Genomic DNA, 20,238 nt, shown 5'->3' with positions numbered 1-20,238 from the left:
TCAATTCTTCGGCACTCAGCCTTCTTCACAGTCCAACTCTCACATCCATACATGACCACAGGAAAAACCATAGCCTTGACTAAACGAACCTTTGTTGGCAAAGTAATGTCTCTGCTTTTGAATATGCTATCTAGGTTGGTCATAACTTTCCTTCCAAGGAGTAAGCATCTTTTAATTTCATGGCTGCAGTCACCATCTGTAGTGATTTTGGAGCCCAGAAAAATAAAGTCTGACACTGTTTCCACTGTTTCCCCATCTATTTCCCATGAAGTGATGGGACCGGATGCCATGATCTTCCTTTTCTGAATGTTGAGCTTTAAGCCAACTTTTTCACTCTCCACTTGCACTTTCATCAAGAGGCTTTTGAGTTCCTCTTCACTTTCTGCCATAAGGGTGGTGTCATCTGCATATCTGAGGTTATTGATATTTCTCCCAGCAATCTTGATTCCAGCTTGTGTTTCCTCCAGTCCAGCGCTTCTCATGATGTACTCTGCATATAAGTTAAATAAACAGGGTGACAATACACAGCCTTGACGTACTCCTTTTGCTATTTGAAACCAGACTGTTGTTCCATGTCCAGTTCTAACTGTTGCTTCCTGACCTGCATACAAATTTCTCAAGAGGCAGGTCAGGTGGTCTGGTATTCCCATCTCTTGAAGAATTTTCTACAGTTTATTGTGATCCACACAGTCAAAGGCTTTGGCATAGTCAAGAAAGCAGAAATAGATGTTTTTCTGGAACTCTCTTGCTTTTTCCATGATCCAGCGGATGTTGGCGATTTGATCTCTGGTTCCTCTGCCTTTTCTAAAACCAGCTTGAACATCAGGAAGTTCACGGTTCACATATTGCTGAAGCCTGGCTTGGAGAATTTGGAGCATTACTTTACTAGCATGTGAGATGAGTGCAATTGTGCCATAGTTTGAGCATTCTTTGGCATTGCCTTTCTTTGGGATTGGAATGAAAACTGGCCTTTTCCAGTCCTGTGGCCACTGGTGAGTTTTCCAAATTTGCTGGCATATTGAGTGCAGCACTTTCACAGCATCATCTTTCAGGATTTGGAATAGCTCAACTGGAATTCTATCACCTGCACTAGCTTTGTTCGTAGTGATGCTTTCTAAGGCCCACTTGACTTCACATTCCAGGATGTCTGGCTCTAGGTCAGTGATCACACCATCGTGATTATCTGGTTCTTGAAGATCTTTTTTGTACAGTTCTTCTGTGTATTCTTGCCATCTCTTCTTAATATCTTCTGCTTCTGTTAGGTCCATACCATTTCTGTCCTATATCAAGCCCATCTTTGCATGAAATGTTCCTTTGGTATCTCTGATTTTCTTGAAGAGATCTCTAGTCTTTCCCATTCTGTTGTTTTCCTCTATTTCTTTGCACTGACCACTGAAGAAGGCTTTCTTATCTCTTCTTGCTATTCTTTGGAACTCTGCATTCAGATGTTTGTATCTTTCCTTTTCTTCTTTGTTTTTCGCTTCTCTTCTTTTCACAGCTATTTGTAAGGCCTCCCCAGACAGCCATTTTGCTTTTTTGCATTTCTTTTCCATGGGGATGGTCTTGATCCCTGTCTCCTGTACAATGTCACGAATCTCATTCCATAGTTCATCAGGCACTCTATCAGCTCTAGGCCCTTAAATCTCTTTCTCACTTCCACTGTATAATCATAAGGGATTTCATTTAGGTCATACCTGAATGGTCTAGTGGTTTTCCCTACTTTCTTCAATTTAAGTCTGAATTTGGCAATAAGGAGTTCTTGGTCTGAGCCACAGTCAGCTCCTGGTCTTGTTTTTGTTGACTGTATAGAGCTTCTCCATCTTTGGCTGCAAAGAATATGATCAATCAGATTTTGGTGTTGACCATCTGGTGATGTCGATGTATAGAGTCTTCTCTTGTGTTGTTGGAAGAGGGTGTTTGTTATGACCAGTGCATTTTCTTGGCAAAACTCTATTAGTCTTTGCCCTGCTTTATTCCGTACTTCAAGGCCAAATTTGCCTGTTACTCCAGGTGTTTCTTGACTTCCTACTTTTGCATTCCAGTCCCCTATAATGAAAAGGACATCTTTTTTGGGTGTTAGTTCTAAAAGGTCTATGTAGGTCTTCATAGAACCATTCAACTTCAGCTTCTTCAGAGTTACTGGTTGGGGCACAGACTTGGATTACTGTGATATTGAATGGTTTGCCTTGGAAATGAACAGAGATCATTCTGTCGTTTTTGAGATTGCATCTAAGTACTGCATTTCGGACTCTTTTGTTGACCATGATGGCCACTCCATTTCTTCTGAGGGATTCCTGCCTGCAGTAGTAGATATAATGGTCATCTGAGTTAAATTCATCCATTCCAGTCCATTTCAGTTTGCTGATTCCTAGAATGTCGACGTTCACTCTTGCCATCTCTTGTTTGACCACTTCCAATTTACCTTGATTCATGGACCTGACATTTCAGGTTCCTATGCAATATTGCTCTTTACAGCATTGGACCTTGCTTCTATCACCAGTCACATCCACAGCTGGGTATTCTTTTTGCTTTGGCTCCATCCCTTCATTCTTTCTGGAGTTATTTCTCCACTGATCTCCAGTAGCATATTGGGCACCTACTGACCTGGGGAGTTTCTCTTTGAACAGTATGAAAAGACAAAATGATAGCCAAAATATATAGGAACTCAAACCACTGAACAGAACAAAAACAAACAATCCAACTAAAATATGGGCAAAGAATGTGAATAGATGTTTTTCCAAAGAAGGCATAAATGGCCAACAGGAATGTGAAAAGGTTCATCGGTGAAATGAAAACCAAAACCATGATGAGCTCACCTCACAGCTATTAGAATATTATCAAAAAGGAGAGATGACAAGTGCTGCAAGAACATGGTAAAAAGGGAACACTTGTTCATTATAGTGGGAACATGAACTGGTACAGCCACTATGGAAAATAATATAAAGGTTCCCCTAATAATTAAAAATAGAACTATCATATGATTCAGCAATCACAATTCTGGCTATTTATTTGAAGAAAACAAAAAAATACTAACTCAAAAAGATATACGCACCCCCCTGGTTCATTGCAGCATTAGCTATAGCTGTCAAGATGGGAAAGCAACCTCAGTGTCCATCAATGCATGAATAGATAAAGATGTGTTATATATAAACACAAAGGAATATTATTCAACTATATAAAAAAAAGGAAGTCTTGCCTTATGTTAAATGGATGGAACTTGAGGGCAATTTGCTAAGTGAATTAAGTCAGATAAATACCATATGATCTCCCTAATATGTGGAATCTTAAACAACCCCACCCTCCAAAAAACCCAAACAGATTGGTAGCTGCCAGAGGCAGGCGCTGAGGGATAGGGGAAATGGATGAAGGTAGTCAAAGGTACAAACTCCTAGTTATAAAGTAAATTCTGGAGATGTAATATACAGCATGGTGACTATAGTTAATAATACTGTTTTGTACATTTGAAAGTTGCTAAGAGTAAATTTTTAAACGTTCTCACCACATATACACACACACATATACAACTGTTAACTATGTGAAGTGATGGTTGCATTAACTAACCTTATGGTAATCATTTTGTAGTATATGCATACATCAAATTATTACATTGTATACCTTTAACTTACATATACTATATGTCAATTCTATCTTAATAAAGCTGAAAAAATTTTAAAAAGAAAATCATGATCCTATTTTAGCCTATCCTGCTGCTGCTGCTAAGTCGCTTCAGTCGTGTCTGACTCTGCGTGACCCCATAGATGGCAGCCCATCAGGCTTGCCCATCCCTGGGATTCTCCAGGCAAGAACACTGGAGTGGGTTGCCATTTCCTTTTCCAACGCATGAAAGGGAAAAGTGAAAGTGAAGTCGCTCAGTCGTGTCCAACTCTTCACGACCCCATGGACTGCAGCCTACCAGGCTCCTCCGTCCATGGGATTTTCCAGGCAAGAGTACTGGAGTGGGGTGCCATTAGCCTGTCCTACTAACATATAAATTAATAAGAATATCAAGCAGTTGAGACAATCATGAGACAACTGCCAAGAACTCTGTGTTGTTACATCTAAAACTGAAAATATACTATAGTGAAATGAAAAGTAACAAATATTTATCATTTGTCTTGCCATCTGCTTCAATTTGTTAACCCTGACATTTCTTTTTTTTTCCCATCACACTTAAACTATTGCATGACATTCCTTAAAGAAGTTAAACTACTGAATATTACTCATTCCTAATTTACTTAATGCTTACTGCACCTTAGGTATTATGCTATGAACTGCAGACACAAAGGCAGGTAAGCCTTGCCCTCAAGTAACTTAACAGTTTTTTTTTTAATTAATTTCAGATTAAAAATACCACAGCTTTTTTTTTTTTATTCAAGGACTTTCTGTTCCCATTAAATTGGGAGGGATGACAGAAGGATGGTTATAAAATGAATGGACCTTTAATTTTGAAAACAATGCAATTGATTTCTATGGTAATACTTCTTAAATTTCTTCATAAACCATAAGAAAAATAATATTAAAATGCTAAACACAGAAAATTACTGATCCAACATTAAGACTATTGATGCCTATTGGTGGATTCTAAACACAAATTAGGATTTAATGGGATTTGTACTTTATTTTTAAAATTATGTGTAAAAGCCCCAAAGGGTTCTGAGTCATACATAGGATGACAGATCTATATTTAAATATACAATTGAAATGCTTTTTTCTTGTATTGGAACCAAAATTTTATCTTAGCTGGAAAGACTTCTTGCATAAGCTCAGAGAAGACAAGGGCAATGAATACATCATACCTGGGCTCACATCGTCATTGTGCAAAAGGAAAGGCTGTTAGGAAGGCACAGTGACATGGCACAAGACTCAGTAACCACTCCATCTGCCCAAAACCATCCCACTCACCTTCCATCCACAGAATTGATGGTAATTTGGTAAACCAACAAAATAACAAAAGGTTAAACAGTTACAAAATGTGATTCTTTATGTAGAGCTAAGAAAACCAATGAGTAATACTCTTCACATGGCCATATGAGATATGCAGATCTGTTCCCTCAGGATTAACCTGCTTGTTCATGTGAAAAAATAAGTATTTTAAGGGCTAAAAATACACTTAAACCCCTAAATTCTTCATTTCTATCAGTAATTGGAGGATCCCCCCCCCTTTAATAGGACCATGAATCTCCAAAACATTTAAAAAACACATATAATAATCTATTTAACTTGGACCCCATCAAAGAAAGATACAAAATTTAACTTACTTTCTTTTAAAATCAAGAGCAGAAAAAAAAAAAAAAAAAAAAACACCCACAAAATCACTGAATCTCTGTAAAACCTCTTGCTTTTGTTCAGTCGTGTGGACCCTTTTCAACCCCAAGGGCCGCAGCATGCCAGTCTTCCCTGTCCCTCACCATCCCCCGGAGCGCCAGACAAATCACCTGATCCTATCATTGTCCCAAGCTTGGATTTGTATTTCCAATTCTGGTGACCAGATCTAGTCAACATAGTTAGAACACTCCTGCCTCTAACACATTCCTCACACCTAATTAGTTACCAAATTGTACCATGTCCTACAGAATCTACCTTTACAAAATAAATCCCTTTATTTCAGCAGCCAAAAGCAGACTCCAATCACTTCCTTGCCCTGAGGTTTCTAATAGATGTGCTGTTTATCTCTTGGCCTCCAATCCATTCTCCATGCTATTTCCACAGTAACTTTTATCACATCCCTGATTAAAACAGGCTTCTAGGACAAGGGTCACTCTCTCTCACTTAGCATCTCTTTCTGATTATTCCTGTCGGTCTGTATCTCTGGCCTCCTCACTGAAAATCCCCTTACATTAGACACTGAATTCTGTATGGGTCTCCAAAAGTGGTGTACGGTCTTGAACCTTTGCTCTCTCTGCCTTCTTCAACCAGATAACTCCAATTTTCCCTTAAAATTTAGCCTAGGTGAAGCCTGCCCAGGAATCTGATTTGTATTCTTCTTTGCACTCCCAACAGCTTCCTCTTCACACCACCTCCCACCTTCACAGCACCTCCCACCACCTGGAATTGCCTGACACCAGGGAAACCCTCAGAAGCAGAGACTATCTCTCTCTCTCACTCAACTGTGTATTAATGTACATACACCTAACCTGGCATATAGTGCCTATAATGCCTTACTGTATTACAAAAGTATGCCTTGGGCTTCCCAGGTGGCACAGTGGTAAAGAATATGCCTAACAATGCAGGAGATGCAGGTTTGGTCCCTGGATCAGGAGGATCCCCTGGAGGAGGAAAAGGCAACTCACTCCAGTATTCTTTCCTGGGAAATTCCATAGATAGAGGAGCCTGGCAGGCTATACAGTCCACAGGCAACGCAGAGAGTCAGGCACAACAGAGCACACACACAAGTATATCTTATAGAATCACTAGCTAGGTTCTTGGAAAAAAAGAAAAACCTATATTGGCGGGGTGGAGACTCAAGTCCTCATGTGAACCTGCAGAATTTCCATAAATGGTATGCTTTGTAGTCACCAAAATAAAATAGTCAATATACTAAATTTTTAAAATATCAGAAGTTATTTTAGATACAGTAAATTAATTACACAATTACCTATAATTAAATTTCCATTTATTACTCCTTATATGCTAGAAACCTTTCAGGATAGCCTTCTCTGAAAGGTTCAAAAAATTCACCGTGTTCCATTAAATTTTCTTGTTTAACATAGTATGCAGGTGCTATAATAGATAATATTCAGAATGCAGGTACTATTATAGATAATATTCAAACAAAGAGGCGTTCACTTTTCTGTCTTTCCTTTATACATCTAATAGCTTTTCATTTTGCCTTTCAGCTGGAGCTTCCTACTACTTCCTTCCTTTGCATGGTCATCCCAGTGCTCAACTCATTGTAAGTAATGAGAGTGTATTTTCCAAAGCCTGCATTTACTTTACCCACTTTGGATACACCACAGAAACCTCTTACACCTCTTTCTGATCCCTTTCCTTCCTGACCTCTCTTGTCTATTCCAAACAGAAATTAGTCACACATTTTCATTCAAACAACAAGCATTCATTAAGTGCCTGGATAATGGGAACAGAGTTAAGATTTTTAATTCATTTGGTCTCAGAAAAGGTGCATTCATATAAACTCAATCTGTGACTGTTATCCACAGTGAGAAATGTGTTTTGCACAATGCTATATTTATGTATAGAAATAAAATTTCATGAAACAAGACTCAACCCCTGTGCCATGCACTAGAGCCTTCTACTGGACTCAATTCAGTTTCGTTTCATTTTGTTGTGTGGAGGCCTACCGAATTAATTTCATGGCCCACTAATGAGTCTAGAATTATAATCTGAAAAGCACTATCCTAAAATACAGGCAAGAAATTTGTGTTCTGGAGAGATTACTGTATTTTAAAAACTAAACGAGTTAAAAATACCCTGGAGGGGTTGGAAAGAGGATGGCAAAGGAAAAAAGAGGGAGAAAGAGAGGAAGGTAAAATAAACAGGGGGTTGGGGGAAGCAGAAAGAGATCATTAGAAAAGCATATAGAAAAAAGCCAGAGAGGGTTAAAGAGAGAAAAACAAAGGCCTGAGCCAGAGAAAGCAAGACTTCTGTGGTACTTTCTGGGGTGAGAGGAAAGGTCTCAGCCTAGTTTCCTTGGGCTGAGGAACTGTCGTCACCATCGTCTCCCTCCTATGGAGCGAATTAGCTGCTAATCACTGATCACTGCTTCCCAACTGCTCTGATCCTTAAACCTTTAAAGACTGTACCCCTGGGTGTTTGGAAAAGATAACAAAAGTGACCCATTAAATACTTTTTTAGCCTGCAGCGGAGATGAGAGTATTATCTGCAGAGGACTCGATGAAATCAACGGTGGGGTGGGAACCCTGGAGTGACATGTATATAGCGACACAGCATTGAAAGTGACACCACGGAAAGTCAACAAAGTTGAGCTAAGCACGGCCTAGTGTCATGCTCACCTCATGTGTGTGAAAACATGCCCTGACTCTGTGTAAGAGCATCTCTGATGAGTGAGAGGATCCCCTAGCCAAAGCTGAAACCCAGGGGCATTCCCTCTAAGGTCAGCAGATGCTGTTTATTGTGAGATGTTCTTAGCAAATAAATTCAACCTATGGTCTTAATACAGTAAACAGTTATTTAGCTCATCCTCCATTGGAAGGATCCTAAATTAGACAGTTTTTTACCAAACTCTATGTATTACATTTTGAACCATTGCTGAGAGACAAATGTTTAAACAAGTGAGACATATACCTGGAATAGGTGAGCCATGGAATAGCAGGCACTAATAATACACGTGTTCATGTTCTTAACCTCCACGTATTGGCATATATTGCTTAGTTAAAAAGTGCTGAGAACTTGGAGTATACAATGAGGGCAGGGTGGTCCTGAATACAGTGCCCCACCTGCCCGGGCTCAGCAAGTTCTTCCCTGCAGGCCTGTCTCACTCTGCATCTGGTCACAGGTGCAAGTGAAAGCAGGACAGAGAGGGAAAAAATGCTAAACCCTTGATGTGTTCACTCTTCTCCTCTATTAGAAGGCACTAGGGAAACAACAGGAGAGGGCAGAGGGTTTATGAGCAGGAAGCAGAATAGGGGAAGAACTAACAAGTGATCAAGGATGGATGAGGTGGGCCGTGAGAGATGCTCATGGCACCCCGCGCGTACTCGGATAGTAATGGGGGCGAGCGTGAGAGTCAGCACATTTCAACAGACATTTACTGAGCACCCAATTTAGGTACAATTCAAGAGGCAGCAGGGGAACTTACAACTTAGGATGGCAATAACCCTAAACAGCAGTAACACTATTCCCAGGACGTCTTAACCTCCATACCATGTTATGAATCAAGCAAAGTGTGCCTGCCCAGGAAGCAAGTCTACATTTGAGGCAATATGCTCGGGACCAGGAAAAGAATAAAGGCATATTCTCTTTAAATATTATTTAAAAAAAAAAGTTCAAGCTCAACAGGGCAGAAACACTATGGTTTGCATCTGGAGCCGCCTATAAACCAGATCATGTCAGAGGATCAAAATAAAGGATGTTCACACTAATAACCCAGTATTTTTACCACTGTGGTTATAAAAGCTGTTGGTAACACTAGGCATTTACAGCTTAGTGATGGACAGCCAGCTCGTCTGGGTTTGAATGTCAGTTGCTGTTTGACCTTGGGCAAGTTATATAATTTCTCTGTGGGGTTTCCCCATCTGTAAAATGAAGACGATAGTTAAGACCTACTTCCTAGAGTTATTGTGAGAATTGAGTTGATACAGGTTAAGGTACATAGAACAGTGCCCATCACGCACTGCTCAGGAAGTGTTGCCTGATGTCGCTTTTCCCTAATCACCACCCACACACTGAGGGAGTGGCATGAGTCAAAGGGAGGGTCACGCTCAAAGAGGATATAACTGTGAGTGTTTGGGCTGATAGTGCAGACACTGACCAGTTTGGGGTTTAAGATGCACTCCTAAGAAATGTCCTGCAAGAGCACAAGTGACCATGTCCAGCTCCTCCATCCAGTTTTCTATACCTCTGCTTCAGGAGCTCCTGGTCTACTGGCTCCTTGCCAGTTGATCACTGTCAATATATTTTATATTGGTTGTTACATACCCCATTTAGAAAAGGAGTACTTGTTTGCCTCATAATTTCAAGACAAACTGATAAGACTATGAATTATCCAGAGATCAGTAGACACAAATGTATATAAACTTAAAAAAACTTGCTATATTTCAAAATATACTAGAACCTGAACCATAACAAGATGAGGATTTGGAGCATCTCACATAAATCTAATTTCTCTTGGTTTTGGCACAGCTTTAAAAATCTAAAATTGAATAGCTGACATTTTAAGAACCTAGTTACAGGGTTTCAATTTAAAGCAAGTGCACATGCCACATGCACACACACACACACACCAAAAAACAACACTCTTGAGCAGTTGCCATGACAACATAATACAAAGCCTACCAAGCTCTTTGTTATCCTGCTGAAGATGCTGTGCAAAGATACTCATGTTAGATTCTTTACTAATTAAGTGGAAAAGGTTAAAAAAATTCAAGATCCACATGGTTTGTTTTTTTTTTATCTGTGCTTAGACTCAGAAAAGCAAATACTAAATACTGTAAGAAAAAGAATTTAAAAGTAACTTATCAGCAAGACCAGTCACAGATCAAAGTAGACACAATGTTGAAGGAAATGGGAAGATGTTTTTCTTTTATTTTGTAAGCTATATTCCCTTTAGTATCTGCTCCTCCTAAATTGTGCTATACTATTTTAATGGAAGAATCAATTCAAATAATACAATTTGATAACAGAGTCTCTTACTTTACCAACACATTTAAACACTTTTCCTTCTTTGGCTACTTCCAATGGCACCCCACTCCAGTACTTTGCCTGGAAAATCCCATGGATGGAGGAGCCTGGTAGGCTGCAGTCCGTGGGGTCGCTAAGAGTCGGACACGACTGAGCGACTTCACTTTCACTTTTCACTTTTATGCATTGGAGAAGGAAATGGCAACCCACTCCAGTGTTCTTGCCTAGAGAATCCCAGGGATGGGGGAGCCTGGTGGCTGCCGTCTATGGGGTCACACAGAGTCGGACATGAATGAAGTGACTTAACAGCAGCAATATCAGCTTATTTGGGAGCTCATACTTCCGTATGCTAACTAGATCTAAGAAAGAAAACCTGTTTCTAAGTTAATGAGCTCTTATGTTTTTAAAAAGAGAGAGGAAAAAAATAGTGACAGAGGAGAGAAAGAAGGGATAAATAGACCTTTTGGAGGCTGTGATAAAATAATCTTGGTTTTTCCTTCCCCTTCTGTGATTAGCCATCTCTGTGTCTCTTCTCAGTGTTAAACCCAGATCCCCTTAAGACTCACCTGTAGATCTCCTCAGTCTGTTATTCTCTTAAGTGGTGTCATCTTTGACCAATGGCTTCAGTTATCATCAATATGCATTCACAATCCCAGAGCCTCTTTTCTGAGTTCATATCAGTTGATTCAACTGCTTCCTAAACATGGCCACTTTGGTTCCCCCTTGAAAGGCAAATGGGGTTCTCCTACAGTGCTCTTTACCTTGATAAATGGCAGGTCCTAATAGGTATTAAGTACTTATTTGCTAAGTGAATGAATGAATCAATCAATCAATCAAACCTACTGCACAAACCAAAAAACCTAATGACCATCCTTGGTAAGGCCTTTTTTCCATATCCAACTCCTCTCTATTTTACTTCCTAAACATTTCCTAGATTCATCTCATTTCCAAAATTCTCCCAGCCACTACTCTCTAAGCCACCAATCTTTGCCTGGATCACTACAGTAGCCTCTTAACAATCAGGAACACACAGATACAGTACAGACAGAAGTCGGGCAATCAGTATCAATGGTTTATTAAACTAACTGATAAAGTTGGACTAAGAAAAGGGAAGAGAACATTTACTAAATGTCAACTCTATGCCAGACACTGATCTCGACACATTACATATTCCACCTCACTTAATCACCACAGTGACCCATTTTCATAAAAGAAACTCAGCTGAGCACACGGCATCAGGGAGCCACTCCTGGTCACAACCTCTGCTTTGGTTGGTCCCCAAAAGCAGAGAACAATGATAAATACAAAGAAGAGTGTGAGGATGGTGATGATCACAGCGTAATGGGAAATATTAAGCACTTTGTGCATGATCTCATTGCAAGTGTCGCCACCCTCCCATGAAGCAGGGACTATCATCACATTTGCAGATAAAGAAACTGAGCCACACAGGACTTAAAAGTACTTGCTTAACGTAAAAAACCCCAAAAGTGGCAGAGTGTTTATTTAATTTACTAAACAGCAAGTTAAAAGAACTGGTGAAGATATAGTGCTAGAAAAGACAAACCACTCCTGCCCTCAGGGGCCTGGTAGTGAACTTGAGGAGCTTGTCTCCAGGATCAGATCTGTTTTTTCATCCCGGCCCCACCCACTGGTGGGAATCCCCCAGCAATTTCAATCCCATTTCTAAAGGGCGCATTTCAAGCACAGGTCAGGCTGCCAGCCTCTTCCACATGCCCATAGATACCCAGTTCTCCTCCAATAGGATACCAGGAGGAGATGCTTTAGTGCTTATACTAATTTGGTCCCAATATTTCTCTTACAAAGTCTTAAAGGCATGAATACAAAGATTATTTTTACAAGGCCTAATCTAGTACTTACAATTTTATAACTCCATCTGGGCACCTGGAACAGAACTGCTGGCTGCTCTTGTCTTGTTTGTGTTGACTCTGCCCCAGCTGCACAAATCTACAAGTTATAATGTGTAAAAAAAAGTAAGCTAAAGGAACTACCTGCCACAAATTCAGTAGATCACACAAATTGTATGGGTGTTTGAATGACAGTAATATACTTCTATCAGAAAAGCACACAAGAGGACCGTGTGTGACACAAGACTTGGTTTATAAATGACTGCCTGATGTTAGAGTGGGTTTATGAGAATAGAGGAGGAGGAAATGCTTAAAATTTAAGTCATAACCATGGATATAAAAATGAAAGAAAATGTTTACTTTGTTGCATTCTGTTTACTCAAACGTGGTATAGAACCTGAGCCGAAATGTTCCCGAGGCCAGGAATTTGACCGTAACCCCTTGCGGGTCTGAGGGTGACCACAGCGGGAAGCAGAGGGAAACAAGGGGAGGGGGATGGTGCTTGGCTGAGACAAATGACAAGGAAACAGCAGGATCAGGCTAGAGACCCAGCTCCTAAAGCAAGGATGCTGCTAAAATCCCAGGACAAGGACTTGGTTCCTCAGGACCACAAGAATCCCCACACGTACACCAGCCACTACTAAGGGTACTTTCAACAGAGACAGAGGGGGCTGAGGAGACCACCTGCTGAGCTTCACTGGCCCACCACGCCTCCTCAGAGAAGCCTCCAACAACACTAAACCGGACTTGTAGCTAAGGGCCAGAGCAGGCCCCAGGCTCACTCAGCAAGGCGAGAGGATGCCTAGCAATGGGCCCCTGATATTTCTCAAGTACACCCATCTGAGGTGTGGCCTGTGCTCCATGCATCCATCTGACCCTCAGGGATGCAGCCTGTAGTTTTTATTAGGTTTTTTAAAGGTCAGGAAAAGTGCTTCAGAAACTACCAATTATTAAATCATTACAGTGCTATGAAAAACTTTTAAATTAGCTTAGTCTTGTCCAGCTTCTATCTTCAGCAAGTGAACATCATTGACATGTATACTTATGCTCTCTGCAGTAAGTAGAGTCATATTGGTCACTAACTCCAGATAATTCATTCTTCTAGACCATGTTGCTTAGAGGTCTACTTCAACTACTATTAGAGTTGAGTGACAGAGTGTGGCAGCTGCTATGAATGTACTGTGTGTCCAGGACTGAGGAGGGTGCGGCTGAGTTCTGAATGGACTCAGTTGACTTCCAGTAGGACAGTATACATAGTCATACCAGTGCGTCTGCAGTTAAGAAATGCTATTTATTTCTATATTTTACATATTCTACAGCAGATCTTACTAATTTGAAGTAGAGAACAAAAAATAATCAGTTCAGTGGATTCTGCAAAACAAATACCCTCCTTAAAAAAGACCTGAAGACTAGTACTCATTTATATTACATTTTACATAAGCCAAACTTACATAAGTGGGACCATGTTCATTTGTTAAATAATTACGAATTCTTAATACATATATTAATACTAGGTTGAGGCGGTGTTTAAATGGGTGTTTAATCCTTAGGTTTTTGAGGATTTGGGGGTGAGGAATTCTTTAGAGAATCTGATAACTATTAATCTCTGCAAACACACACAGACACATTTTTAGGTACGTGATTTTATGGATACCTTTTGGTAGATCTCCACCTTTTAGCTAGATCTTCCTAATAAAAGTCTATAACACTCTGAATTGGTACCTTTTCATCACTGCTTCCTTTTTCCTCCCCAGTCACCACTCCCACCAGGGCTACATCCACCCCCTCCACCCACCCCAAGCTAAATTGAATACAAAGTCCTCAACTGTCAATATCCCAAGTTCATTTTGTAAGAAGGTACTTGATCTTGAGGATTTGTTAATGCAGGAATGCAGAAATGCATTTGAACTTCAGTTTGCAGTTTATATTCGGGCAGTGAAAATATGTGTAAGTATCATAAACTTTTATCATTCAGGGGCCCAAGAGTCTCAGACAGTAAGAAGGGTTTTTAATTCCAAATATAAGTTGTTTCAGAATCTGACCTAAATGCTACTATTCCAAGTGGAAGTCACTTCCTTCTGTATGGTTGACTACTTTCAATTTTTAAAAGTTATATTAGATGTAAGTTATTGTAATACATTTGCATTTGTCCTTAATTTCTCTTGAAAATACCTTACCTTAAATAAATGGAAAGATCTTCTTCTGAGAGGCCATCTGAGAGGTTGATTCCATACACCTCTTTCATGGGCTGGACTACATTCTGGGGTCAAAAATAAGGGAATCAGGAAGAGTTCTTAGACATCTAGCACATTAATAATTTCCAAAAATGAAGAAAACAACCCTGTGAATTTTCCCATAAAAACCATCACAATGTTTCAATGCATTCATTAAATTTCTCAATGATTTTTTAAAATTTTTATTTCATTTTCACTAAAATAGATTACAGATAAAAATTAGTTGGTAATTACTAATTGCTTTTGTATAATGCAAGAGTTGGCAAACATTTTCTGTGAAGGGTCAGGCAGTAAATACTTTATGTTCTTTGGGTCACATCATCTCTGCCACAGCTGCGTAATTCTGCTGTTACGGGGTGAAAGCAACCATAGATAACATATAAACAAATTGGTATGGCTGTAAATAGGTATGGCTGGTTGTAAATTAAACTTTACTTAGAAAAAATGGCAGCAAGCTGCTTTGGTCAATAGGCTGCACTTTGCCAATGCCCAGAATAACAGATTTAGTTCCCATATCATTACATTTTATTTGCCATGTCTACCTCAAATGACTTCTGGCTCTTTCTAGAAATCCAGTTCCCCTAAAGCTAAATTTGATTTTTCTATTGTTCACTTGCCTTTTGTTTTCCCTCAATATACTATCAATATCAAATTCAACAGGATGAACTTCCCACTGGGATTAGGCAGAGATTGTGAGGCCCAGGTGCAAACCCTGCATTCCCATAATGTGCTAAGCAAGGGAACAAATAGACCTCAAGTGGACGGGTTGCTCAAAGAGGGACAGGATTCGCCTTAAGAATTCTGAAGGGAGAAGAAATTTACTATTACACGTGGAAGCAAAAATACCGATTTCAGAAACCATTTTCAGTAATATCTTTGCCAAATGTATTTGTCTCTGCAGCACCTCCAACACCGTGCATGAGAATGGTGGAGTGAGGTGATGTGACTCTTCCTGGCTCTCAGCCTTTCGGCTGAAAGCGGGATGCTGGAGCTGGTTGTCCAGAGCCTCACTGGACAGCAGCCTCTCCTGGGTCCCTCACCTCTGTCACTTTGGCACTGTCGCCCAGGTCGGTCATCTTCACTGGGGTGGAGCGCTGGGACACGGAGCCCTCCTCCTCTCGGTCGGTCCCGGAGTCGTCTTCCGAGCTGCTGGACACGGCCTCCTCGCTGGGCGGCGGTGGGGCACTGGCAGCTGTTTTCCGCTGTAACACAGCTTCTTCTCTGTTGCTCTTATTTCTTTAAAAAGATGAATATGGATGTGAAGCATCTGTAAACCAAACCCTCAGTGCTCACCGCCTATCACTCTGTCCCAAAGCCTTAGTCCTGGAGAAGTGTTAAGAAAATGACTGTGAGAAGCTAGCGTCTGGATTCAAGTTGTGCTGAAGGGAAAAGTTTAATAGTTTATCATGTACATGTACTGACCTTCTATGAATTTAAGCTTGCTATGAATTCAGAAAATAAGTAAGTATGTGCTTGCAGTGTGCAGAAAAGCCTTTCTACCACTTGGCTACTGTGTCTTCCCTTTTGGTAACTGAAATCAGGATTTTCAAAATTTATAGTACAGTAGAAGACTGTTATATCGGAGATATTAGTGAAATTACCTATAACTTGTAGAAGCATCAAGAAAGGGTCGATAGCCAAATCCATGTGTGTTTCTGGCCTTCCTATGAATTTTTATCAATCACAGTGGCAGCTGATTAACTTGTACCGAAGTAATGAGCAACTGATGAACATAAACTAAGATTTTAAATTGTTTTAAAACAATTTAATTAGTAAATAACTATGTTTGCTGATGATGTCTTCTAATCATAGAGAGTGGATGAGGGGAAACAGAAAAAATATGCATTATTTGCTTTTATTTCATTGCCAAATTTGACAGTAGTCAGAATACTGTTTTTTTCTTAATTAAAAAAATGTATGGTAATATTTTTGGATTTTATGAAAAATATTTAATATATTTAATATTCTTACTTGAAAAAATTATCTGCAAGGGACTTGAAATATTCTACATTTTCTAGAAAAGAAATATGTAATACTATCTAACCATGGGTTAGATATTAGAGAAAATAAATTCATTTCTGACTTCATGAAACTAAAAATTAAAGTTGATACATTTCAGAACTATACACTAATATAAATGGTTATCTATGTATTTGTCCCAGGAACACTTTAAATTCTAAATGTCCTGAGGACGTTCCTTCTTTTAAATTCCTCATAGCACCTGGTCCAGGACACATATTTAAGCCACATAAGTGGTGTATCTGGGAAATAGTAATATCAGTATATATCTCATTGTATAAGTCACACATGTAGTTATAATCCAATTAAGACCCTGTACACACTCCCAAATACAATTAGGACTCAAAATCCATGGTCTGGCCAGGGCCTAGGAGAATTCTCATCCCTGGGATCACTCAGGTCAGCAGCAGTAACAGAGATGCGCACACTAGGACACATTTCATTCCAGTCTCAAAGCATAAAGATTTAACCGTGGTTTGTTCTCTTCCTTGTACTGCTGTATACAATAAAATAACAGTCATCCCCCACACAATGTTAACATAGTACACAGAAAATCTATTAAGGCCTCTGTTTGAGCATTTGCTTTAATGTTTTCTCTGGGTGCCAGCAAAAATAAACACAACAAATACACATTTTTACCTAAGTCTTTTATGTTGTGGTAAACAGAGGATATGGAGTTATTAAAGGACATACATAACATCTGCTACCTAACTTTATGCCATCTACGAAACATCTAATTTAAGTAAAATGTACTGTGTTGCTGAAATTCCCATAAATTCTACTTTAAGCGTCAAACATGTTTTAATAATCCCAGTTTTATAAATAAGCTATCTGTATAGATGCAGTGGGCTTCCCAGGTGGTGCTAGTGGTAAAGAACCCACCTACCAATGCAGGAGACATAAGAGACACAGGTTCTGTCCCTGGGTCAGAAAGATTCCCTAGAGGAGGAAATGGCAACCCACTCCAGTATTCGTGCCTGGAGAATCCCATGGATGGAGGAGCCTGGCGGGCTACAGTCCATGTGATCACAGAGAGTCAGACATGACTGAAGTGACTTAGCATGCCCGTGGATGCAGTGTATATACTATGCTGTAAACTATTTGACTTGAAGTTATTAGTTTTGAGTGAAAGTGCTATATTATTTTTATGTGAATCTTTAAAATTTTATTCTACATGTAAATCTTACCCCAATACCGATTTTCCGGTTTCATCTGGCTTACGTACAGTAAATGGACTTGGATCAATACCAACGGTCTTAGGCATGAAGTCACTGAAGAAAGGGGAAAAAATTCCATGTGAATCACTGTCCATCCAGATGGTGTCAGCTTCCCTCTCTATTCACATTCTTATACTGTTCCTTCTTAGCCTTCAGAGGTATATATATTCTAAGTGAAATACTCAGGGGAGTTTAGGTGATCTGGGCCATAAGATCCCATGAATTAATGGCACTTGGTAACTTCAGTGTTAGCAGTCTTCACTGTGAATTTTCTCTGATTAAGAGGCCCAACGATTTTGAATTCAAGATTTTGTTTTCTGGAGCAGAACTGATATCTGAATTACTATTAAGATTCATCTCTGGTTGTATATCATGATTCATTTTCAAGTAAAATTAAACTCATAAAACTGATGGCAAGACACTAAGCTGCTCGGTTTTATGGACAATGTGTTTATTACACTATACCACCTAAGGAGGCAGGCACAATTATCAAAAACACAGTGGTATGAATTGAAGTATCAACATCTATCTCATTAGTCTGGAGTTAATTCATTATAACACTGGAACACTTTAAATAGAAACTGTTAATTTACCACTTACTGTGATAAGCTGAAGCTACTTCCTCATGATACAGGGGCTACCTTACTATTACTGCTGATGCCAGACAAAACTCCTTAATAGATGCCAAATAAGCAATCGTTACATGATGTATGCAGATAAGACTCATAACTTCTGGCAAGGATACTGTTCCAAGCATGTGACTCAATATTACATTTTTTGAAGGAAAAGAAAGTAATATTGAATCTGACTCAAAATGCCTATTTAACAGTTTGAAAATGCTCCTTTCAAATGTAAGTGGTTTAATTCTTTTTTTTTTTTAATTTTATTTTATTTTTAAACTTTACACAAATGTAAGTGGTTTAATTTTTCCTTCTTTTTGAACTACTCAGTTGATCCTCATGATTTATGGATGACACATTTGAGAATTTTCTACTCACTAAAATTTATGTATAACCCAAAGGAAAATGACGATAACCTCACAGTTAAAACTGCTAAACTTTAACAAGTATAACTGAAAATCAAGCAAGTAAAAATTCCAAACTTTCTATCTGAAACCAAAGAAAAATGTAGAGTGATTTTTAGGAAACAAACCATGAAATATGTTTCACCATGTACTATATTAAGTTTAGGCACACATATATCACATTTGAAGAAAATGTGAAACACAAAAGGTAAATACAAGAATGCAAACTTTAGTATAAAACATAATGGTCAAAAACTGATTTTCTGAGCCTAATTTTCTTAATCTAGACCCATCATTTTCCTAAAAGGCCCCATTAAAGTCCAAAAGAGACAGAAAAATGAAGTATGTTCAAAGGTGACAGACCAGGATGGAGAGCTGTCCAACAATAGAAGGACTGCCTCCTGAGTAATGGGCTCCCAACTGCAGAAGGAGTTTTAGAGGTTGGACAACCACCTGCAGGAGGCATGCAGAACAGTAAAGGAAGACACAGCTAAACAAACTGGGAAAACCACAGTTCCCCAATGCTTCCAGTTTCAGAGAATTCACAGCATACCGTGCTGAACTCGTCATAGCCAAGCAAAAGGTGTCATCAAAGCTACTCAGCTCGTACGGTCGAAAGAACTCATTGTGGATGTCAATCTCCTCTTCATATTTGTGAAATTTCTTCACTACTAACTTCTTTAAGTTCGCAGCACAGATAACTAAGAGAGATACTGCCTGTTACTCTTAAAAGTCTTCAGATTACATCTCATAAACATTTCTGTCATGGCAACTGTGTTCACAGAGAGTACACTGAACAAGGCTCAGATCGTGCCTCTGGCTTTTACACACTTGGAGCTGAAACCAGACACGTGCACAAAACATACACAGCAAAGCTGAGCAAGATAATCGCTAAGGAGGCAGAGGCCTCTGGAAGCTGGGGTGGGAGTGGGGAATTATTTAAGAAATCAAATCACTCAATTCTTTAAATTCCTTTTTTCTCTTAAATAAACACCCTCTGCCTTAGAGATAAAAATTATGCAGCTATTTTATTAAATTTTCCATTATATTTCAAATCCTCTTTATTATGGAAAACATTAGGTTGTTAAATTCCTCTCTTTTTTCCTAGAACAACTGAATCTTCTTAGCAGCTGTATGATTTATGATTTTGTCCAGAATTTCAAGGTAAAAAAATGCTTTTTAAAAGATAATTAATAATTTGTGAAGAACTTATTTGCAATCTTCTTACTTTATGGCCTGCCCCATACCATCCAAAAACGGGATGGTCAAATGTGACTAGATGGAATCTTCAACTGGAGTGTTCCAGATTGGCAATAGATCATCGCATCCTTTCACAACTGAGAAAACTGGCTTGTCCATGGTCAGAAGAATCAATAACAGAATCAAGAATAAACTCTATTTCAAACTGATCAATTATTTAAACTTGGAAACATTGCTCTAATATGTTAAAATACATCTGAAGGTATTCTTTGAATGTAAAAACTTTCCTGCCTTTCTGACAAATTAATATATAATTTAATCTTCAGTGACTAAAATATAGTTTTATACATACATCTGTACCT

General features: G+C 39.1%; 1 protein-coding gene across 4 annotated transcripts in view; it reads right to left on the bottom strand.

Annotated features, from left to right (window-relative positions):
• The window catches only part of FIG4 (FIG4 phosphoinositide 5-phosphatase), a 169,327-nt gene that overhangs the window by 40,653 nt on the left and 108,436 nt on the right, over positions 1-20,238 (bottom strand). For all 4 annotated transcript variants that reach the window (XM_045161971.1, XM_045161970.1, XM_045161968.1 and 1 more), the window contains 5 exons: positions 19,230-19,377; positions 17,623-17,706; positions 15,457-15,652; positions 14,360-14,442; positions 12,196-12,282 (listed from right to left, as the gene is read on the bottom strand). In XM_045161971.1, coding sequence (XP_045017906.1) covers positions 12,196-12,282; positions 14,360-14,442; positions 15,457-15,652; positions 17,623-17,706; positions 19,230-19,377 — 598 coding nt within the window. The remainder of the gene's footprint in view (positions 1-12,195; positions 12,283-14,359; positions 14,443-15,456; positions 15,653-17,622; positions 17,707-19,229; positions 19,378-20,238) is intronic.

The sequence above is a fragment of the Bubalus bubalis genome, chromosome 10 (genome assembly GCF_019923935.1).
Source record: "Bubalus bubalis isolate 160015118507 breed Murrah chromosome 10, NDDB_SH_1, whole genome shotgun sequence".
NCBI lineage: Eukaryota > Metazoa > Chordata > Mammalia > Artiodactyla > Bovidae > Bubalus > Bubalus bubalis.
The sequence above is the reverse complement of the archived record's forward strand: the minus strand, read 5'-3'. Positions and strand labels throughout refer to the sequence as shown.